General features: G+C 41.9%; 1 protein-coding gene across 21 annotated transcripts in view; it reads left to right on the forward strand.

Moving 5' to 3' along the window:
- The window catches only part of ptprk (protein tyrosine phosphatase receptor type K), a 106,956-nt gene that overhangs the window by 53,590 nt on the left and 28,672 nt on the right, over window positions 1–24,694 (forward strand). For all 21 annotated transcript variants that reach the window (XM_056427725.1, XM_056427727.1, XM_056427732.1 and 18 more), the window contains 14 exons: window positions 1,892–1,973; window positions 3,483–3,598; window positions 3,904–4,078; window positions 11,018–11,130; window positions 11,513–11,693; window positions 18,092–18,274; window positions 18,935–19,054; window positions 19,912–20,021; window positions 20,132–20,330; window positions 20,437–20,542; window positions 21,150–21,222; window positions 21,490–21,612; window positions 21,936–22,010; window positions 22,324–22,360. In XM_056427725.1, the coding sequence (XP_056283700.1) occupies window positions 1,892–1,973; window positions 3,483–3,598; window positions 3,904–4,078; window positions 11,018–11,130; window positions 11,513–11,693; window positions 18,092–18,274; window positions 18,935–19,054; window positions 19,912–20,021; window positions 20,132–20,330; window positions 20,437–20,542; window positions 21,150–21,222; window positions 21,490–21,612; window positions 21,936–22,010; window positions 22,324–22,360 (1,693 nt within the window). The remainder of the gene's footprint in view (window positions 1–1,891; window positions 1,974–3,482; window positions 3,599–3,903; window positions 4,079–11,017; window positions 11,131–11,512; window positions 11,694–18,091; window positions 18,275–18,934; window positions 19,055–19,911; window positions 20,022–20,131; window positions 20,331–20,436; window positions 20,543–21,149; window positions 21,223–21,489; window positions 21,613–21,935; window positions 22,011–22,323; window positions 22,361–24,694) is intronic.

Consider the following 24,694-nt stretch of genomic DNA (forward strand, 5'->3'; position numbering starts at 1 on the left):
TCACTATTCCCTCTCGTGTTGTTGTGTGCTGAAATTCAGATAATGGGATGGGTCGGAAAAGCAATAGATAGGCTCCATCTTTTCATTCTCTACCTTAAAGTAACATTATGTAACAATTGTACCTTAAAATAACAGCTTGAAGAAAATTGTGCCGCTACAATGACTTTTAATATGGCGATTTGCGGCTCCGCCATTGCCATCGGGGGTCTGTGGGGAAATAACTCCGCTATGTAGGATTCTGGAGCCGCCCGCTCCGGGGCGGATGTACTTCAACCTGCTTTCTGGCAGTGATTACGCAATGTCATAAAGTGCCACTCCACGCTCGCAGCGACAGTATAAGGGTAGCTTTTTTATGTAGCTTTTTGGTGTTGTCAACAATATTGTATTCGATCACACGTACTCCACATAAAAACATTTAGAAAACAACGTATATAGGCTGAAAACGCGATCGGTATTTCATCTAAAGTAAATGTTGTCATTCTTTTGGTTATGTTGTAACAATTCGCCCTTAGCAACTCAATCAAGGGGAAAAGGTACAATACGCTAAAAAAAAGGGAATGGGCGGATCTGCGAGTTCTGGTGTTAACTCTCTGCTCAAATGGTCGTAAAAGAAAAACACACAGTCGATATGCGGAAACCCAAATGTTATTATATTAAATCAAATTCAATGCATCGGCAAGCCCCCAAAATGAACACATCCACTACAAACAATCAAACCCACTCAAAACGAAGTATAATGCCCGGATCCCGACAGTCCCAAAGTCTTTGCAGTCCCCCAAAACAAAAGTAAATGACTGCACGCACACACACACCCCCCTAACCCCCAAAAGCCGGCAAACAGCTGACCGACCAGGCGGAAACGTGGCGAGGCGCCGCGTTCAATCCCCGCGCTACTTCCCCCTAGTCCGGTCGGTGCTGGGCCAGTTCAGTGTTCCAGCGCAGTCTTCATATTAGTGATCCCGCCCGTTGGTATAAATCCAAAATAGAAACAGTCGCCGGATTGCTTCTACCGGGCTGCATCTATCGTAACTGGGTATTTACGACACTGAAGTAAACGTTAAATACCTCAAAAACTGAAGGGGGCGCTAAAAGGGAAAAACTACATAATGGGGCTTTAACTGCATTCTGTTTCATTACTTTTTTTTTGGTAGCCATTTTATGTGATTATTATGATGCAACAGGAAGTATCTCATTCATCCTTCCTGATTGTTGGTCTGAATGTGTAAATCCAGCAGCAGTCAGGATGGCAGCTTTGTATTGTTCCAAGTTCGTGCACATTACCGGTAGCTGTCGGTGACTCTATCGTTCCTGTGAAAACGTACATTGGATCCCTCACTTGGACTGCAAATTGAAAAAGCAATAGTCTTTCTATGGAGCCAGAATGCATCTTAAACATCACAACTTCTGACTCTGACAATGCTCAAGAGACTTGAAGGTTGATTGGGCGTGTGATATGCCAGCACAGCATTTGTTCTGTTTTCTCCTTTAACGGCATTTCCCATGTTTCTGCTGTGGTTGTATTTTGTTTGTTTGTACATTTTGTATTTATGGGATAGTGGTCTGGATATTCTATTTTTTATTCATTTAATAAACATTTTTTCCCCTCCAAATTACACATATAAAACAATGAAAAAAGAGGCTAAATGAAAAACTGAATATAGTTTCATGCTCTCATTTCACTCAAATGTTTGAATTTATATTTCCTATTTATTTTGTCTCTATTTTTTAGGGTTTCTTTTGCTACTTCTTCTTATTTTCAGGTCTCACATCTTAACCTCAATGAGATTTAAATAAAGGATTACATGTTTTAGAAAATATGATATATAATAGCGATGGAGACCGTACTCGCTAAATCTCTCTCTCTCTCTCTCTCTCTCTCTCTCTTCCTCAGGTCATATTTGAAGCAGAGGTTTCGGACCGCAAAGCCGGCTTCATCGCCATCGACGACGTTCAGGTTCTCAGCTACCCGTGCGGTGAGTCATTAGCATGCCGGCAATTAGTCGTAGTTCGCTGAATAGACGCTGATAGCTTTGGCCACTAATTAGACTGTACCTGGGATGGTTTCGGTTGCACTTGAATGGGTAGATAAGTGGGAAGGTGACACTGGAAAGGAGGGATGCGGGGAAACGAGGAAGATGAGTCGTAGAGAAAAATTAGAGAAGTAAAAAAGGAGAGAGAGAGAGAGATTGTGAGAGGGAGAGAACGAGGGAATAGAAGAGAGTGAAGCGGGAAATGAGACAGTTTTAGGGCAATCATAGAGAGAGAAGATTCTGACCACTCAGCACTTTCTCTCTCTTTAACCCACATGTACACACGTGCACACACACACACGCGCACACACACACACAGTGAACAGTAGCGGTCTTGTCTCGTACTGACAGGAAAGAGATGAGGGCGGCAATCCATTTGAAATTCTTGCGACGTCTCAAGTCGTCTTCGCTCCTTTGCCTGAGTGTTTCCTTACTTCCAGAGGCCAGAAAAGAGACATGACGACAGACCGCGACTGTTAACAGAAGGGTCCGTTAATCTCGAGCCATGGGCAGGTTCCCGAAGGGTCCCCTGTGTTTGCAAAGGAAACAATTACAACTTCTTTTGGTCATCCGTCTTGTCGCGGCGCTGAAATCTCTGAGGACAGTTTTGTTACCTAATAGATTCTATTGATTAAAAGTCACAAAGATAAACTGCCATGCACTATCCTCTTGTGCACTTTGTGAGGTCCTGGTTTCACCGTTGTCCATGTACCTGTCAGAAGTTGGCGATGTGTTCTGGCAAAATTCCTGGATGCTAATTTTGTCGAATGAATTGACCTGAAATATGAGAAAAGTGTAAAAAGAAGAGCCGCCGTCTTTCACAGGCAGAGGAGCAGGACTCCTAATGGCAAGAGCAATTTGTACTTCGTCTCCACAGTGGAAGCATTCATTCTCACAGCTGCATGTCTGGACACAGGTGTGTGTGTGTGTGTGTGTGTGTGTGTGTGTGTGTGTGTGTGTGTGTGTGTGTGTGTGTGTGTGTGTGTGTGCGTGCGAAGGCTAGTGCCAGTGTGTTTTCATTCACCATAGTAGCTGCTATCTATGATTGCAATCCCCTCCCCAGAATAAGAATATCATCGCTGAACTGCATTCCAGGGGCTAGAAGAAGCTTTATTTTATATAATAGTACGGTCTTCAAGAATCGGGAGCTATGCGAATTGTATATCGTGGATGTGACATTGATGTTGCCTCCCAGCACTGCTTTTTCATTTGGCTCCAGTAAAATCTAATCGCAGTAATCATGAACATATTCCTTAGGGTTATAAAATGTCCTGCCGTGTATCCAGTGTGTTTGTGATAACCTGTTTGCATCTGTAACTCCCTCTGGGTCTTTCACCGCGGCTCTTTTAACAGACAAATGTGATTTGAAGCAAAAACATTTCTAAATACAAAAACAAACCGTATAACCTTGGTTAACTGCATCTAATGTGTTTGACTTCATTCCTTCTGCAGATAAATCCCCTCATTTTCTGCGTCTCGGGGACGTGGAGGTGAACGCCGGACAAAACGCCACATTTCAGTGTATTGCTACCGGACGTGAGACATCGAAAAATAAACTCTGGCTACAGGTACAGCTATAAAACACACACACACACACACACACACAGACACAGCGACCCCAGGCCATCGCAGCTAAGATGATTAAAAGTTTAATAGCTGCTGATTTCATTATGGCTCTATTGTAGCCTTGACCTTCAAACCTGCTGTCAGTGAGGCAGAGGAGAGGTATGAGTACTGCATATGTGTGTGTGTGTGTGTTTGCACCTGGGCGTGTGTGGTTCAGTGCTACCTTGTGGCCTTGAGCAAGGCAGTTAACCCTTTACCGACCTCTGCAGCAGCTGACTTCCGTCTGCGTGTTTCGTCTGTGTTTCAGAGGAAAAATGGAGAAGATATCCCCGTGGCTCTGACGAAGAACATCAACCACAGACGGTTCGCCGCCTCCTTCCACCTCAAAGAAGTCACCAATCAGGATCAAGATCTGTACCGCTGCGTCACTCAATCAGAGCGCGGCTCCGGGGTGTCCAACTTTGCGGGTCTTATCGTCAAAGGTGAGGATTTATACGAGGTATATTTCTACGGTTATTTGAGTGGTTTGTTATTCCTATACATGTGTTTTCTCTGATATGATATTCTATACCTCGGCTTAAGTAAAACTATTGAGATGGAAAGCACAGGGGTGGTTGGTTATCGGTCGGTATGTTTGCTAAACCCCAACACCCTTAGTTACTGTTGCTTCGCGCGTCAAGCTTTCCGATCTCGCCCTGAGAGTAATGCAGCTTTCAATGATAATGGTGGCAGATTTCGCTCTCAGCCCTTTTAGTACTAATTGGCCCTTGACGTCAGACAGAGGTAGACGACAGCAGGATAAAGCAGCTGCATTGTTCCTGTTTTGCTCTGAAGAGCACGGAGGGTTATAAGTATGATTTTGTCAAATGTTTGCTAAGCTAATGATAGCAATCAGCGTAAAGCAGACTGGTGTAGCGTATGGTCAATTATAAAGTTGACTCGTAAACAGAAACACATCCTGTTCTGGGTAAGTTTGCATTGCGCTCAATCAAATGTGCATCCACTGTGTCTGACTGATCAAATGTAAGTTACTAACACAATATTGACTAATGAGGAGAGTTGCAGTCTAAGTATATTTAGATGTGTGTATGGCACCCGTGTGTGTGTGTAGTATGCTTGTGTGGGTGTGAAGCAATTGCATTGGTGTCTATGTATACATGTGTATGCTGTGAATGTGTGTGTGTGAATGGAAACTGTGTGTGCTCCAGCTGTCATGTGCAGCTGACATGTGGTTAATAAGGTGTCACCAATGTGTGTTTGAGATGGGATTCTTTATTCATTCACATCCAATAGCTTACATATTCAATTCATCTCCCACAGAGAGAGACAGGGGAGGAGGGCAGGGAGAGGGTGAAGGCGAAAGAGATTCAGAAGGACTGATAAGAAAGTGACAGAAAGGAGGCGGTTGGAGGGGGAGGAGGGAGGAGAAGCAGAGATAAGTGGTAATGGTGAAGAAAAGTTCAATTCAAATAGTCTGCTCATTATCTCAAGAATATCCATATCAGAATCAGGAATATGTCTGAATATGTAAACAGCCGAGCAGAGTTCTGTTTATTATTCTGCAGAAGAGATGGCGGACGAGAGAGAGATGAGAAATCAAAGCAGAAACGAGCAGCATGGATCTTAATTTTGGTCGGTGTGGCTCCGATAAAGGAGCTCTTACACTGTCCAGTTAAGGGTCCAGTCACCTGAGTGGGCCCAAACTCACCCGATGGGAAGGTTTCCTCGTTGGTCAAGAGAAGGCTTTATGGAGACACGCTTTTTTTTCTGCAGGGCCTTGCAAGATTTAGTAAGAATACATAAGTGGCTATTTTTTATGAATCATGAACATCTTTTTGAAAGGGAGAAGGCGAAGAGGAGAGAGATGAGGGACCCACGCAGCAGGATGCATGTCCATGTATCTACATATATGAAAACAGATTCAGGTTCAATAAGACGCAGTGAGTGACACACGTTTCATAGCCAGGCATCAGCTCTCAATCTGGGAGAAGATGCTTTTGGAGCTCTGAGGGATATTATGAATATTGATCAAGAGTCTGGTTGTTAGAAATATATCACAATTAAAGAGCGAGGACTGCGTGTATGAATGTGGAAGGAGAGCAACCTCATGTTTATTTTTAGAAATATCAGATAGGAGATGAGAGGCAGAGAAAAATCAAAGGAACGGGGAATATGTTTATTTCCCTTCTTGACAAGTATGCGTGTTGGAAATGTGAGGTTCCTGCAGGACATTGACGACCATGAATATGGACAGAGTTAAGCTGCATTATTAATGATTTTGCTCTGAATATTCTGCTTCAATATTTATTTACTGTGAAATTGAAAAGTGGAAGAAAGATGAGGGATGATTACCGGAGGAATCGTGTATCGGTTACAAATGTGCTCAAAACAAACGGAAGAAAGAAAGATGGGAAAGTGCCAAATTAGGACTTGTATAAAATATAAATGTTTGACAGTAACCCAGGTTTTATTTTCAAATCCTGAAAGTGGTGAGGGGCAGGTATGCGCTGGCCTAGTCTATTGATATTTATAATGTGTTTGACAGAAATGAGCCGTTATGGTCTCCCTCTGTGTGCTGCAGCCGTCACCAACGGAGAAAAGAAGCAGATTCTGTTGAAGCACAGGTGCATCATGGGAGCATGAGAGGTGTGACATAGGATTCCCAGACTATTCTGAGACTCACATTTTTTCATTCTTCCCTCGACCAGATATGACGGTTTCTTTATTAATTGAACTGCTGATCCTTTCTCCATTCATTTATTTATCTTAGTCAACAAAATGTCAGAAAATAGCCCAGAGCACATGGCGACATCTGCAAAATTGCGTTTGTTCTCCGACATAGATATTCAGTTCAAGGATACTCTTCATAGGGCTGTGGCTCAAGGGTAGAGCTGCATCCTCAAGGTAGCCGCTTCAATCAATACAGTCAACTCTGCAGTTAAATCTGTTTCAATACAACAAAAAAGTCAGATTAGGAACTAGTTGATGACGATTCTGGATTGGAGAAGACGTTTGATGCCATCTGTTGTTATTCTTCAGTTTCACAGATATAAATACATAATTTGTAGATCTATATAAATAGTTTCCTGCTTTTAGGATTTCATTATCTTCGCAAAATGGAGGTCAGAATAACCATATCGTGAGGTTTCCATCAGGAGGACTCATTCCTCCTCTTCATCGTCTGATGATGCATACATTTCACAAAAGCAGTAAATGGTACCCAAACCTTTCAAACATGTTCTGTTTCATGAAAAAAGTGTTACTGTCGTGAGTGTGTGTGTTTGAGAGAGAGTGTGTGTGTGTGTGTGTTTGAGAGTGTGTGAGAGAGAGACAAAGAAGTATGAGAGTCTGACTGTCAGTGTGTGTGTGTTTGTGTCACTAGTGGTTTGGTCAGAGCCAAACTCTAATAAAACCTTGCCCTCTGGTTCCTACGGTGACAGAGCGAATCATCATGCCAGCTCATATAAAACTCACACACACACTCACGCACACACACGCACACACACACACACACGCACACCATGCCAGCTTCCATTACACACAATCCATGGCCTAAAAAGCTCCTAAAATATTATTGTCACACACACACACACACACACACACACACGTGTATCAGACTTAAGAGCACACACCACTGACTTGAATACGTACAACTGTCTTAAATCTGTCATGGTCCACTTCTAAAAAGCTGGTCTCTCCTTTTTAACCACACACACACACACACACACACACACACACACACACACACACGCTCACTCTAAGTAATAGTGACAGGTGAAGCTTCAGGCGTTATAGAACTATAGAAAACCTACTACCACTGTTGGCTGTCAATACGGCTACAACACACACACACACACACACACACTTGTACACTGGTATACACACCCTCTCGTGTTCTGGGGGTCACATGTCCTCCAGTGAGCTCCACACTGGTGGGAGCAGCAGTTTGTGAATACTAAACTTTATTGACAAGGTTGCTGACGATGGACAACAAAGAAGAACATGCCTAGTGGGCGCCAGTCACCAACTAAAGATCTGTTCATCCTCTTCCTTTCTTTCTGTGTCTCTCTTGTTGTTTGTTGACGACATAATAAATCATAAATCAGAGACTCTAGCAAACCCTCTACCAATGCCTCTGGAGATATGTTTAATTCTACTATCAGTAAAGAGAGTGAAACCAAATTAATCTCACGGACGAGTTAGGTCAGAAAACAACACACACACATTTGAAGTTTCCCCAATATTGATTTGTTTTGTTATTAACATTTACATTTGACCCACAAAAATGAGAACTGATGAGAGGGTTCACACATGTGATTAATAATAAAAAGGATGGTGACAACACACCCATTGCAAAACAACACCATTGCTGATTTGTTAGATATTTTTTTTAGGTCAATTTTAAAAATGACAAGTGATGATGGAAAAAAAAAAGAAGAGAAAGAATATCAAAAGCATGAAGCCGTTCCAGCTTTTTTTTTCTCTGGGAGTCCCATAATGACCCACTTGCATTCCTTACTGTTTCATTTGATGTGTATTATTTATCTTTAAGACATTCAATAGGTTTTTTAATAACACACACACAGTATTCAAGTTAACACACAGGCTGCAGACAGACCGACTGTTTTGAATGCTGGAATACATTTATCTTTGTTTGTTAATCATCAAGTTGTTGACTTTGTTTATTTGATGGCGTTGCAAAATGACATGTTGTTGACGTTGTCGGTTTTCTAAAGTCACTTCAATGTTCATTACCTGGATTCAACTCTGTCTGCATTTGTGTATGTTTGTGTGTGTGTGTTTGTTTGTGTGTGTGTGTGTCTTGACTTGCATGTGCTGTCAAACTGCAGTGTTTCATCTGTTGCTAAAAAGACACTTCCCAGCCTGCACCTCTCTGACAGCCATATTCAACACACACAGATGCAAACACAAAGAGAAAATGAGGTGACAGCAATGCAAAATATCGATATTAAGTGAACAGCATGCACAGTAGCACACATGTACACACACATACTTTTAGATAATACTTACTTTGATATGTGATTGAAGCTGGATTGCAAAAAACCCCATCTCATTTCACCCTATCTTCATACTGATAGCCTGGTGGTGTGTTTGAGAATGTGCCTGGAAGAGATAAAAGTCGTATGATTTAGTGTGTGTGTGTGTGTTGTGCTTTCGGCTTGTCATTAATCGATGCGTGACAGTGAGCTCTGATCTGAATGACTGGCCCTGAACCATCACACATCCATCACATTAACATGCAACCACAAACACACAGGTCTTATTGACCGAGCATCACGGGACGGAGGACACGGCGCAATCACAAGACGTATGTCGGATGAACACTGCAGTATATGAATATCTAATCATAATAATCAAAGTTCATGATTATAAAAACAACACTGTTCACTTTTTTTTAACATCACATTTTAAGAACTATCATATCCAAGTAGTTTTAAAAGGAAAGCTAGAAGATTTCAAATGCCATGGCGGAATACATTTGCCGATTAAAAAAAAAGAAAAAAAAGTGAGACTTCAGAATGGGACTTACAGTAATGGAGACCTGGTTAGACACTAATTAAACACCAGATCAAGCGAAAGGTAAAGAAAAACGTTTCATCTCCTCAACAGTTTGAGCCGTCAGTGGAAGAGACGAGCACCTTTAGTGGCAGTGGCCCGGAGAGATTGCATTGCAGCGTGTTTATTGGCTGCTGACTGCAGCGCTGCCTCCCAATACTGGACCATTCGTCACTTAGACACACACACACACACACACACACGGGAAACAAGGGTCCGGATCGGCACTTCAACACCTAGAAATCACAACGTCAGTCTGACGAGGTTGGACCAAGGTTGTCACTTTTAAGATGGAAAAAGTCAAAATGTAATGACTTTGTGAAGAGACTATATTTAGTTGTTCATATCGAATCATTCTAATACATTCATGACATGTGGCAAAAGAGATTAACTCAGCGTGTCATCATTCTCTGCTTGTGCACTGATAACAAATTAAAGATGAAACCAGAAAGAAATGGTATCAGAGGATTCGCTTCAATGGCAAAATAAGTTTTAAAATGCTATCACTCATGCAGCCTGTGAGATAAAAACACTCTCCCTTCATATCATTGCTTTTCAAACAGATTGTTGTCCCCCCCACTCACCAAATGCAAAATATCACGCTGGCATTGTGGCTCTTTCTCTTAGTACGATGCCATGTCTGAAATGAGCTGGAGGGAATATTTACACAACCTATGTCTGTAAGACAAAGAAGACTTTTGTTTTAACAGATAGAAAACGCTGGAAAACGTCTATATTCCATGTGTGAAAGGGGCTCAACGTGTCGGCCACTACGGTCGGCATATTTCTGAAGCTGCTTCCCAATAAAAGCCTCCAGCTTCTTGTTTTGAAGGTGGAAAGCGTTTGATGTGAAGCTGCAAAAGGCTTTTCTGCATTACCGTTCACTTCATTATAACTCCAGCCTCACTGTCAAGGAGAGGCAGCGCATGAAGTAACATGACCACTTGTGTTGGAGATGAAAGTCAATGCGTGTACGTTTTGGTATGTGAAGTATCCTCTGAGTATCGAGAAAAGCACTTGATGAACTAGAATGGGCACTCGGTGGAGCGCATACCTTCGCATATCACAAGATTGGGCATTGAATTATGAACATTTTGGCATTAGTTGCATGCCAATTGGACAAAAATGTATCGTGCTATGGTAAAAAAAAAAGATGTTGACCTTTCCATGACCTTGACCTTTGACCCAAAATCTAATCAAATGGTCCCCGGATAATAACCAATCATCCCACCAAATTTCATGCGATTCAAGAAGATTTTGACCTGTTCATGACCTTTGGCCTTGAACTTTGACCCGATCGATCCCAAAATCTAATCAACTGGTCCCCGGATAATAACCAATCATCCCACCAAATTTCATGCGATTCGGTTCAATACTTTTTGAGTTTTGCGAATAACACGCATACAAATAAATAAATAAATACACGGCGATCAAAACATAACCTTCCGCATTTTCAATGCGAAGGTAATAAGGAAAGCAGGAACGGGGAGTTTGGATGGAAACACTCAACAACTCAAAATAATATGGGCGACAGAACTGGAACCCAGTGGGTCTCCACACAGTGCATAACCACAACATGTGTACCCATTCTACTGAGGCCAGGGCCCTTTACCTTTGTTAGAACAGTTTGTGACATTTAGTTGGAGTTATAGTTCACTGGTACTTTCCTCAAAATATTAATTTGGTTTTTAAAATATCAAGTCAGCTGTTGCATGACGAGGCTCCATGTCGCAGTGACTATAGGATGTTGTTCCTCTTCTGTTCTGCTGCGACCTTAAGTGTGTTTCATCCACACCTCAGGGCTCTTTGAAACCTTCTCTTCTGATCTCTTCTCCTCTCCACAGAGCCTCCACACCCCATCGCCCCACCCCAGCTGCTTGGTGTTGGCCCGACATATCTGCTGATTCAGCTGAACTCCAACTCCATATTTGGAGATGGACCTATTATCCTGAAAGAGGTGTGTTCAGTTAGATACCTAGTATATCCTTGGTTGGACCGAGTACTTGTTTTCAAGCAAGTAATGAACGTCAACATGTATCCCGTCACAGGTAATCCGAAAAGTAGAACGACTTCTGAGTGACATGCCTCAGGAATACATTAATATTTTGGAAATGTTGCTTCCTCTCATTCTTGTTGAGAGGTAGAGGAGAACTTTGCCACGTATTAGGCTATAACTAGCAGGTGGGTGGTTAGCTGAGCATAAACACTCAAAGTAGGAGAAAACGGCTTTCCTGGCATATTACAGTCTGAACGGAGTAAACAAAGTGGATACTCTTCGCTTACAAACAGTAGTCTGACTACTCAATTAACTATAATATATGTTTTTTTTCTCCTTTGAGGTGGAGTACCAGATGACATCGGGCAGCTGGACGGAGACACACGCTGTGAACTCTCCCAACTATAAGTTATGGCATCTTGACCCGGACACAGAGTACGAGATCAGAGTGCTACTAACCAGACCGGGGGAGGGCGGGACCGGCAAAGCTGGACCACCGCTCATCACCCGGACCAAATGTGCAGGTAGGACAGAGACACATGGGACCGGAGCTGGACCGCAGCCGGGTCCGCTTGTGCACACGGCGTCTCCTCTCTGGTTCTCCATCGATCCGTCTGTCTGCTTGTGCTCTTGTTTTGTCTTGGTATCTATATTTGAGTTGGGAGAGTAATACTATGAGCAGGCGGGGAGAGGGGCGGAGAGATGTAGCGAGGGTCAGTGTGTGGTTGCTCAGTGATCTGAGAGACAGAGTAATTAAAATATTGCAGGCTCTCTCCACCTTTCTCACTTCTGTCCTGCTTTTTCTTTTATTCTCCCACTTATTTCCTGATTTGACTCCTTTCTCTCCAACTGTCCATTCTTCCTTCTATATATCTTTTTTTCTACTCGGTTCCTCGTCGCTGCCTGCCCTCTTTCTGATTGCCTCTCATTCCCAATCTCTCTCTCTCTCTGCGGATCAATAGACGGCGGGCAGAAACACTGTCTGACATTTGTAGAAATAAACGACTGAAATATAAACACAGCCGGCCTGAGGGAGAGGCGCAGCGATCGAGAGAGTGTTGATATGCACGAGAAAGAGACCGAAAGAAAAGCAGTGAGCTTGAATGAGAGACAGAATCAAGGAGTGATGGAGAGATGATGGAAAACAATAAGGCTGGAAAAGAAAGAGAGGAGACAATAGAGGCAGTGGGGGGAGGGAGAGGCAAGAGAATGATGAAACTGTAGAATGAAAATGAAAGAGAACTGAAAACTCATAACCACGGGGCCTGAGTGATGTCTGCCAACGTGCGTGTGTGTGTGTGCGTGCGTGTGTGTGTGTGTGAAAGATCCTACATGTGTGTTTATTGACAGAGAAGAAGTCGTAGACTTGTTGAGGCGACTCATGTATTGAACAGTTTCCTGTTTGACAGGAAAAGGAAATTAACCTTCCTCTCCTCACTCATGCAGGATCAAATCAAAGCAGGGAAATGTGATTGTGAATTTAGTGGATGACAACAAACTATTCTCTATATCTGAATATTTTGTAAAAACTGGCTAGAAAGTAAAGAGAATGTTTTTTAGGGAGATTTCTACTCTTGTGCATTTCAGACTTGAGCACTGCAGCAAATGTCCTGATGAAGAAGTTGTCACTGTAGTGATATTTGTGGAAGTTGCAATACCAACTAAGGCCACCAGGTTTAATTCACGGTGCTGGATTGAGTACAGTAACTTCCTGGGGTTTCTGCTGGTTGCCTAGCAACCACAAAGTGACAACAATCAGCCAAAAAATAGTTCTGCACATCCCGTGAATCCATAATTATACAATTTTTACACTTTGGCATAATTGAGAGTACTGAAAATCCAAATGATGAATAAAATACTTATACTTATACAATACAAATTAGACGCCATTTACATTTATTATTATACTTCCGGACTTTAAAATTATTTTAGTGAAGAGATCCCGACTGCCTTTCTCTTTTTCGTGTGATTAAGGTAATTGAAACGCTCACACACCTGTATGTAGACTCTACATACAGGTATGTGAGAGTTGTGTGTGTGTGTGCTATTATCTGTCTAAGATAATAGCACACACATTGTAGACAGATAATATCACACACACACACACACACCTGTATATAGACTTTTGTGTGTTTGCGTTTGTTGAGACACACACAGGGTAGAAATGTTATTTAAATGGTAATGATTCCTTTGCTTCTTCTGTTTGGTTAGGTTTGTTTCATCCCACCGCCTGTAGTTTACTGAATATTTAGTTCAATGCAAAACAATGAAGACATGCACAGACACACACACACACACATACACACAGGTAAATGTGTGCACAGACACCAGGCAAAAACCCAAGCTTGTCACCACACAAAACACTGTTTAATTAAAAAAACTAAAAAGTTAATAAGATACCGAGCAGAAGTCACACACACTGCCGAGCAATGGATATGATAAGAGGAAGGATTTCATCACCTTCCCTCCTTTCTTCTTTTCTCTTCGTCTTTTCTACTTTGTTCCCAAGCTCCCTCTGTCCTTCACTCCCACTCTTCTCGATTTTTCCTCCGTGGTGATTCATTGCGCTTGTCAGAAGGGTGAAAAATAATCAACTTGAAGTGAAGAGTAAGTGAGTCTGTGTGTTGTCTGCGTGTGTAGGTGTCTGTGTGTGTCTGTGTGTGTGACAGAAGAAGATGATAAAGTAGCTTTTAATCCAAATCCAGAATTTTCGCCTGAAAACCTCTCGGTCACGGACGGTTACACACACACACGGACACACACTGCGAGGCATGAGCAGACACAGAAGAGAGACTCACGAAGCAGTATCGAAATGGAGCACACACACACACACACACACACACACACACACAGTTCAGAGTATTCCTCGTATGTTGCACAAACTCAGCATCACTCGGATTAATGGAAGAATAGAATCACAAAACACACATTCCAAACAGAAGTTGTAGGAATCGCTCAATATCTCACATGTACTCCTTTATACGTGTGGAAACGCACACACACTGTCAGCAGAATGACGCGTTGAGGGTCAGGCCCTTGAGCGGGTCGGCTGTAGCTCACGGGGAGAGTGGTCATCACGTAATCACAAGGTGCCCGGTTCGATCGCCGCTCTCCTCATAGTTACATGTTGAAGTGTCCTTGAGCAAGACACTAAACACCCAGCTGCTCCCCGGCGCCTCACTGCCGCCCACTGCTCCGTAACAACTAAGGACGGGTCAAACGCAGAGAAGAACTTCAATAAAAGTGTAGTTTTCTTTCTTTCTTCTTTATTGACAGCAGTGTTTTTTCGTCGTATTCTGCGTGTACTTGTGGTAATCGATGGTAAATGTTGAGGAGTTTCACATGAATCACTTCCTGCTTTGAAGAATCATGATGCAGATTTGTAAATCCGGGGAGAAATCTATTCAACTGATATATATATACAGGGTTCGTACGGTCATGGAAAACCTGGAAAAGTCATGGAATTTTAAAATGGTCATTTCCAGGCCTGGAAAAGTCATGAAAGAAACTTAAATCATAAAAGTTTTGGAAAAGTCATGGAAATTTGTTAAAATCACATGTTCATTTACAGCGAGTTTGAAATAATTAATATATTTTTTTAAAGAAAGACGCTCAAAATAGAAGCCTGCGATCGCTCTCAATACGCAACATTTTCTACAGTTTTCATGTTTATACCGAGATTTCAGTTTGGTCATGGAAATTTGGTTTAAAGTCATGGAAAATTCATGGAAAAGTCATGGAAATCCATTGGTCAAAATGTGTAAGAACCCTGTATATATAGACAAGACAAAATGTGACAGTTTCTCAGTAACAACAGGCCATTAATAAAACATGACAATATTTGACCATAAAAAAACTAAAAGTACAAAATAACCATGGGATGGAGAGTTGTGCACGGAGCTGCTGTGCTTCATACGTTGTGCGAGTAACATGTACAGACTAACACAATAAATCCAATATTAAAAAGTTCATAATTAGCCGCTGCATCGGCAAATCCGATTTGATGCCACGTGGCCAACAAGTGCAAATTGAATGAATGTTGCAGCGCAAATTTGAACCTTTCATGTGCTCAATAAATCTGTCCCGGAGAGAGAAAATGAGAATTACAGAGACAGAGTTTCATTTGTCTTCCTCATGACAGAGGAAGGATTACCAGGAACTAATTGGACAGATTAACTTGGATTTAGCTGCATCTCCTGTCAGCCTCCTCCTCCTGCTCCCTCCCCCTCCCGTCCTCCTCCACTCTCTCCCGCGTTCCTCCTCTCTCCTGCTCTCTGCTCTTTTAACTGTATGTTGATTGACTCCTAATGCTTCATATTGACACACACTTTTTTAATTTCCCTTTCTTTCTCCCCATTAGCATAGTTCTATTTCATTTAGTTTCATTTCCCTTTTGTTCTCCGTTCTTTAATTCCGACCTCTGGATTCGGCTGATATGAACCTTGCCGTCCTCGGTGTTATTGTTGGTGCGTATTGGTATTGTTGTTGTTTTCAAAGCTCCATCTGTGCAGAACAAAGCCTTTTAGTTCCAACATGAATCCAGCCGCTTGTGTGTGTACCGGAGGAGGGGAAAGGGACAAGGCGGCCTCTGTGGTTCACCGTTGGACCTGGTCCCACTTGACTCTGGCCACGTTCCAAACTAGTTATCGTCTCTCCCCGTTCCTCCTCTTTCCCTCTCTCATCCGTCTCTCCCATTTCTCTCTCCGCCCTTTTTTAATCTGTCCCTCACTCCCTCCAGCCCCGGTTTCATTTGTCCACGCTTTGCTTTGTCTTGACGCTCTTCTTCTTCACTCATTTTCTGTGTGACTCTCTTTGCCCTCCTGATGGTTTTTTTGAAAAAATGATTTCTTTCCTCTATTTGTTCATATTCTCTCATTGTCTCTCCTACCACCTTGCGCTCTACTACCTTTCCCTCCCAACAGTAAATAGACCCAGATAAGCAGCAATGCATTGTGGGTCAGGATTCAGGATGGGAATGGCGTTTTGAAATGCATCTTTGTGTGTGTTTGTGTGTGAAAGGCAGCTCGTCGTATATTTTTGTTTTAATTCCATGTCTCACTGTGAAGCAGTGTAAATATCACAACATCCTCAAATCAATGCAATACCTAGCTGTGTGTGTGTGTGTGTGTGTGTTAATAGCAATGTTTATGGCGGAGATCACATATTGATTGAAACCGGGAAGACCAACAGAGAGGAAGAGACCGAGACAAGTGAAGGAGAGAGAGGCAGAGAAAGCAATAGGCCTCCCTCTCTCTATTTAAATGTCAACCATCCAATAACAGGTTGACGCAAAAATGAAATGCTCTGACCCTTCAGCTTTTAGCACACACATACACACACGCAGACAAACACACACCACACAATTGAGCAATAATATTTGCTCAGCAGACAATTACCTTCCGGGTGTCTTCACAACCTTTCTTTCTTTCTTTCATTCTTTAGTTCTCTTGTCTCTTTATTAGTGAGCTATCTACATCTAAATGACTTAGTGAACGTCACCATGTTGGTATTTCGCTTACAGCCCCGTGTGTGTGTGTGTGTGTGTGTGTTTGTGTGTTTGTGTGTGTGTGTGCGTGTGAGGGCGTTTGTCCTTGACTTTGCATTGTTATTATTAGAAGTTTTATTGTGAGGCGAGCACACACACACACACACACAAACACACACACCTATATGTGCTCTGCCCAGATTTAATCTTGATTCTGTCACATCCTGCAGTGATTTGGGTAATAACCGGGTGTGAGATTGTTCGTGTGTCGGTGTGTGTGTGTGTGTGTGTGTGTGTGTGAGCGACAGGCAGATAATGGGTTGTCAGAAGAAGCGACACGTTTGTGTCCTTGTGTTGTCGCCGCTGAGAGAAAGACCCCGAGAAAAAGAGCGAGCGAGACTTGCCTCTCTATTTAATGTGAGCTGTTTTTAATAAAAACCATCCAGGGGGGGGCGTAAGGAAGCAGGCGAGTCACAGGAAGAGTGAGGAGGAGTTACAGGAAGAGTGAGGAGGAAGGAGTATCAACAGGTGATCGTCATTCTATCGCTGTGAATGAAGTCAGTTCATGACGGGGAACAACAAACACAACTTTTAATTACATTTGTTCTGGTTGCCCAGTAATAGATTCCTCTTTAGTCTGGGGATGTCCAGAGACAATCTGAGAGATCAGTATTAATGAAGGCATATTTTTCATTGTCTGGTGCTGATTAAACCTTTTGCCCTCTCAGCTGTAAAGAATATCAAATCCTCTTGTGTTAAGGGATAAACAAACACTTTGCTAAACCTCCTTTCAACTCGGCTTGTTTCAATTTCAAGTTGCTTTGTACTTCTACCGCACCAGATCTCAGAGGGAAAATATTAACTTTTTACTTCAGTACATGTAGCTATAAACTAACTAGATACTGCCTAAGATATAGCGGATTGATACGAGCTGGCAGGAAGCGGATGAGGAAAGGTTTGTGTGTGTGTGTGTGTGCTGTGTGAGTGTGTGTGTATAGAGGTGGGTGGGTTCTGGGGCCTATTGATCCAGTTAAATGAGCCAGTTAAGGTAATTAAAGCCCTGGGCAGGCTGCAGAGAAGGTAGATTATATTCACAATAACGGTTTTGATTTCACATAAAAGATGGAAACCCAAGACGTGCCTTGTAGAAGTTATTGCATTTGAGGAATGCAAAAGAAAAATATGAAGTCAGCATTCCATCTCCTTTTCTGGCAACGCAAAATACAATTGCCTCTTACACCGACGGTGCACAGTAATTAAAGTAAATATTTTAAATTCCACCAACAGGTACTGTCACATTACCATGAGTCATCAAAGAATGATGAGCATTTTCTGACCGCATATTGATGCTGAGAATGCTCCAGTCTCACGTATGTCAATGCTCTGTTGGCTTACTCATGACGTTCTTTCCCCGTGTTCTCCTCTATTTCTCTGAAGAACCTATGCGGACTCCTAAGAGGCTCAGGATTGCAGAGACCAGGTCTCGTCTGATCGCGGTGGACTGGGAGTCGTTGGGCTACAACATCACTCGCTGTCACACCTTCAACGTCACCATCTGCTACCATTACATGACCGCGAACAACCGCACCAAATCTGACTGCTTGGTCATGGACCCCAAAGGTAAGACTCACTTTCACTGGTAACTCAGGCTTTACAGGCCTTTCCTTATTCCGCTTCTTTTTTACATTGAATGGAACATATTGCAATATTTAATAATAATCTTATTTGTAGGTTTCTTAAAGTAAATATGTTTTCCACAACTAATTAAAAAATGATATCTATAAATAATAAGCGGATACTAGTTATCATGGAGTAGTCCAGTAAGGCACTACCTAGTGTTTGCAATGTTAGCATATTGTTAAGGGATGTTGATTCTTAGTGTGATTTGCAGTGTACCAGATCAAGGAGTCATTTATTCTGGTCCTAATATCAGAAACAGTTTGAATTAAATTTGAAAATATATGCAGCTCAATACATATTGTATATTCAAGCATTCATTGAAAACTAGGGACCCAATGTTGAAATGCGCGACTGTCGATCTGACATAAATTGACAGGAAAGTAATTGTAAGCGGCGCTCAGTTCCAGCGTCTCCAATATAAAGGATGTGCAACCGACTTTCTGTTATACATTGTTTTCTTTGGTTTATAGACGTTGTTCTGACAAAACATTGCATTTTATAGACCAATAACTAATGAATGAATTCATTCATATGAAGAACAAAAGTTGTTAGCTGCCTTAATACATTACAATCTAATGTTTCTTTCCTCTTTGTTCCCAGCACCACGTCACCTGGTGGGAAACCTGCCGCCCTACACCAACATCAGCCTGAAGATGATTCTGACCAATCCAGAGGGACGCAAAGAGAGCGACGAGACCGTCATTCAAACTGATGAAGATGGTGCGATACACAAAACTTTTCTTTACCATGTATTGTTCCATTTTAAACTATATTTATGTATCGTACGAATGTTACCTTCCACAATAAGAGTTAAAGCTTGTTGCACACCAAACCCACATTTGTCTTGCGGATCGTCACACCTGAAGATGAAGAGTTGTTTCCCCACTTACAAACACCGGAAATTCAAACGTCATCATACAAAATGGAATCTCAGAATCAGAATCAGAAACAGAAACAGTTTTATTGCCAGGAATGTTTACACAAACGAGGATTTTTTTTTGGCGGATTCACTTATGAGCTGATTCACTTTATTCATTCGACAGTAGACCAATTAATTTGGATATAGTGCTATCCATTGCACCCACGTAATTAATAAATTGTTGTTGGTTATTGCAACAAATAGAATAAAATAACACATCAGACCTGTACGGTTCTGTGCGTAACGTTTTTTTATTGAATGGAATTTTATACGCATGTGAAAAATACGGAGTTTGTGTGAAAAGGACTTCAGGGAAAAAAAGTAAAGGCTCCGAAAGCTGTAATGCTTAAATATACTTGTTGTGCTTGTGCAACAGGCCACAGCTGGGCAGTAGAACAAATACAACAACTAGGTTGTGCCTTTTGTTGCTGTTATTTTATGGGAAAGCCACATTGAAATTAAGAAAATATAACTTGGGATACACATAATAAAAAAAAATCAGGAAAATAATTGCTTTGTGTATTCCCGTTGTTGGTATACATTTACAAGGGACCCCTTTATAGTACAGCCTTATTTTAATGTTATTTTTATGACCATTTGATAATTGTGTCTGTGTGTGTGTGTGTGTGTGTGTGTGTTTGTGTGTGTGTGTTAACAGTTCCAGGCTCCGTTCCCAGTCAGTCACTCAGAGCCACACCATTTGAAGACAGGATTCTTCTCTACTGGAAGGAACCAGCGGAGCCCAATGGAGTCATCATACAATATGAGGTACTCTAAGCAGACGCATTGGGTGCAGTAATTGTTGGAGGAGCCAAACTATCACTCAGCTCCGTGGGGAAATGTACACACTGTGATTCTGTCTCTCTGCCTCGCCTCAGATCAGCTACAGTGGCGTGCGTTCATTCGACCCCTCGGTGCCGCTCCAGCGGCCGGGACTCACGGTCCTGCCCTCCAACGCCACGCACCACCTGTTCTCACAGCTCCACCCAGGTGTCACGTACCAGCTCTCTATACGCGCATCCACCTCCAAAGGGTTCGGCTCTGCGGCCACACTCAACGTGACGACCAATATTTCAGGTAGAACGTTTCTGTTTTATCGTCACACATTTCTCTCCTATATCATATTTAGATAGTCAGCAAGGTGACACGTGGGAACTAATCCAGACTCGTTCTCTTTCCCCAGCCCCGACAATAGACGAGTACGATGGGTCAGAGGCCTTTCTGAATGAAACTGCCACAACCATCACTATCCTGCTCAAACCTGCCCAGGCCAAGGGAGCACCCATTAGGTAATGCATACATATACAGAACATGTATGTTTGTCAACACAGCCTGCATTTGGCTGGAGGCCAGAGCTTTTAGCATATAATTAGTCTGTATTTTGTACATATATAGTGTTCTCCATGATGTAAAGCAAACTAGTATGACATAAAAATAAACATCAAGTCATTATTTTTTTGTTAGTATGTTTATGAATGAAGCAGTGGTCACGCTTGAACCCACGCATTATAGGACAAACATCATTATAATAATAATTCCAACCATGGTATTTAACAAGGAGGTATTCAACCTCCGACAACTTTGGGTGGAGGCAACATGTTGTGGGTCCACTTGCTCTCAAGGTTAAACTGATTAGAATTTGGTGGTTAAATGTCACTGTGACCACACAAAACACTTTATATACTATAACTCACAAAGTAATTTGCTAATTGTGACAATTTCACGTGATTTGTCGAATAGGATCAAATCAAAATGACATTTTGCACCGACATGGATGTAAACTGCAACATGAGGATATAACCAGTGGTACTTCTAGTTTATTAATCATGAGTGCATGACTGTATCCACAAAGACTATTTTAATGATGGATTTATATGATCTTCTCTTCGTCCACAGTGCCTACCAGATTGTGGTTGAGGAGGTGAATCCTCAGCGGACACGTCGTCAAGCTTCCTCTGACTGTTTTGAGGTAACAAATCTCTTCCACACACATCAATAACTAGCTATGAATGTAGAGCTATATCTAATCTATCTGTATTCATTTTCTATCCGACACATTCTAACACCAAATACATCTCAGAGTAGCGGCCACCATTTGGCTCTGGAGACAATTGGACATTTAGATCCCAACTCGTATAAAACAGATCAAACACGTTCAGTTTCACTGACTTACATTAAGTGTTTAAGGCAGATTTGTAGGCATGTTGTTATAATGTAAACATATCTTCTGTCTCAGGTCCCAGTTTCCTACCACAGTGCGTCCAGCGGTGGATCTCCGTACTATTATGCCGCCCAGATGTCCCCCAGCAACCTGCCCGAGCCGCTCCCCTTCACCGTTGGAGACAACAAGACGTACCAGGCAAGCCTTTTTTTATCTGAGCAACACATGCTGGGCCTCGTGCGCCACACATCTCAGGCGAAGAGATAAATCAAATGTAAAATGATAGTACACTAGTAGCTTAATAGGCACGGGAAAGAAACTCAAAGGAAAAAAACCTGAGCATGGCATCAATCGTCTCTTCTAACTGAGCATAAGAAGATATATGAAGATATCCTGGATCAGAGACACACCAAAAAAACTGAAAATATTTCCTCTGTAGCAGAGATAAGTGAAATTGGTCGCTGACAATCTACGTATGTTTAGCCTCTTATAAAGTTAACTTAATTTCTTTTGATCTCCAGGGTTTCTGGAATCCTCCTCTGGCCCCGAGGAAGAACTACAACATCTACCTTCAAGCTGTTAGCAGCACGGAGAGGGTATGTAAATATGTATTCATGGGAAGAAGCACTAAACACACAGTGAACTCATAATGCTCACCTGCTTGCTGCTATGAGTAAATACAATGTATGTACACATTAAAAGACACTTATTACACTTTAACTACATCACAGAGTCTACCTGCCAGCCGTTCTGACTTCTGAGAGCACTGACAAGGACAACATATCTGCTTATATTAGCTTATACTGTAAATACACATGTGCAGTAGTTAACATACAAAGTCACATTCTCTTAGGTCATGCTATGGTGTGTGGACTTAGGACTCAGGTGTTCCTCTTTTTTTGTCTTTAGGAATCTAAGACTCAGTGTTTGAGGCTTGCGACAAAAGGTAAGAACTGTCACCATTAACGCCAATATTTCAGAGTTTAGCTGCTCAGAAAACTAGAGAATACATTTTTGTATATCACTGGTAATATTAAAACTAATTTAATGTATTTTTATTTTATGTCTGCTAAACTATCCTTATCTTATATCGTTAAATTGCTTATCGCCCCTGAATGGTTGTGGATAATCTGATATTTTTTATTATGACTGATTTAATGATTGTTTTTGATGTTTCTTGCGTATTAGTGGGGACAATATAACTCAACACAATATCATGTTTTGCATGTTCGAGATCAAAAACATGTGAATGTTTAGTATTTGAGTGCACATTTAGCTCCTCTATGTGCAGTCTAAATATCATGTTTTTACCAGCAGCCATATTTTGATAGATTATCAGTCTGGTTTAATCCCTGGGCAAACACACACACACACACACACTGTTTTCAGGAAATATATTCATAAATGCATTTAGTGGATCAAAGTAAGATCTCGGATCAACAGAAAGATACATAAATAATTGTTTTTGAAATTGACAATCTGAGTGGCTGGTGCTGTTGATCTTCAATGAACAGTGAGGTCATTTTAGTGTTTTATTACCTTCGCATTGAAAATGCCGGAAGGTTATGTTTTGATCGCCGTGTATTTATTTATTTATTTATTTATTTGTATGCGTGTTATTCGCAAAACTCAAAAAGTATTGAACCGAATCGCATGAAATTTGGTGGGATGATTGTTTATTATCCGGGGACCAGTTGATTAGATTTTGGGATCGATCGGGTCAAAGGTCAACGGTCATGAACAGGTCAAAATCTTTCGCAGAACTCAAAAAGTATTGAACCGAATCCCATGAAATTTGGCGGGATGATTGTTTATTATCCGGGGACCAGTTGATTCGATTTTGGGATCCATCGGGTCAAAGGTCAAAGGTCATGAACAGGTCAAAATCTTTCGCAGAACTCAAAAAGTATTGAACCGAATCGCATGAAATTTGGTGGGATGATTGTTTATTATCCGGGGACCAGTTGACTAGATTTTGGGATCGATCGGGTCAAAGGTCAAGGTCAAAGGTCATGAACAGGTCAAAATGTTCTTGAATCGCATGAAATTTGGTGGGATGATTGGTTATTATCCTGGGACCATTTGATTAGATTTTGGGATCAATCGGGTCAAAGGTCAATGTCAAGGTTATGGAAAGGTCAAACTCTTTTTTTACCATAGCACGATACATTTTTGTCCAATTGGCATGCAACTAATGCCAAAATGTTCATAATTCAATGCCCAATCTTGTGATATGCGAAGGTATGCGCTCTACCGAGTGCCCGTTCTAGTTTTATTAAGTAACGCAGAACTAGAAGGCAAACAGGCAAATGAAAATATAACAAGCCCATTGATTGTGAACTAGCGATTTTTTTTTTCTGCTCGGAAATTATTTGTTATGAAAAGATGATTTTCTGTCAATCGACTAATCATTTAATTGACTAGTCACTTCTTGAACAAGCAATTATTAATAAACAGGAGACTGATTGTATGTAAGCGTTTCGTTCTAATATCAATACCTTGGCATCGGCCTGTATTCTATTGTGTCGCCACTTATACACAATTTAAAACAATATGCGGGACAACGTTGCGATCACTTTCTGCCCTCAGCTGATGGTCGTTGCTTTGACCTTCTCGTGCCAAAGGAGCATAAAACCAGACAGTAAAAGTGACATAATCTGCAGCGCAATCATCCGGAATCACAGCAGAATGAATCATCATGGCTGATTGAGTTGTGCATCTTGTATAAAGACCCATCAAGGGACACACGCTGCAGCTCGGAGGATGAAGCGAGATAGGGTGAGGCCACGTGTCCATGCTCTGTCCGTGTCCCTATAAAATAAAACAACTAAGTTCTAAAAGGAAAATAAACCGAGATGAAAAGAAGTGGCATTGTTCCCCCTTTTTCTCGTTCGGTCGCAGAGTTCAACGTGAACGAGACTCGGTGTTCAGCGTGAGCCGATGGGCTCTTAGGAAAAGGATCCCATGGGAGAGATCAAAGGAGGGGTCCAATCCCTCCAGTGCCTGCTCGGTGTCATGTTTCCGCTCTGGAGGAAGAGAACATGTGGGAGGTGACTCTGGTTGTAGTTACTTCTCCAAAGGCTGCTAGCAAGAGATGTCGCTAGCCTAAGGAGTTCTGAGTGGAGCTGAACTTATTTTAGTTCTTTTTTTTTTAATAAGGCTGAAAGACTAATGGACAGAGGCTTGAGACGAGCATCCCCTCCTTTCTCCCTCCATCCTTCTGCATGTGTGTGCACTCAACTGTGCATCCGGGAGGGAGGATTAAGTGATGGTGGTCCTA

The sequence above is a fragment of the Pseudoliparis swirei genome, chromosome 12, assembly GCF_029220125.1.
Source record: "Pseudoliparis swirei isolate HS2019 ecotype Mariana Trench chromosome 12, NWPU_hadal_v1, whole genome shotgun sequence".
Lineage (NCBI taxonomy): Eukaryota > Metazoa > Chordata > Actinopteri > Perciformes > Liparidae > Pseudoliparis > Pseudoliparis swirei.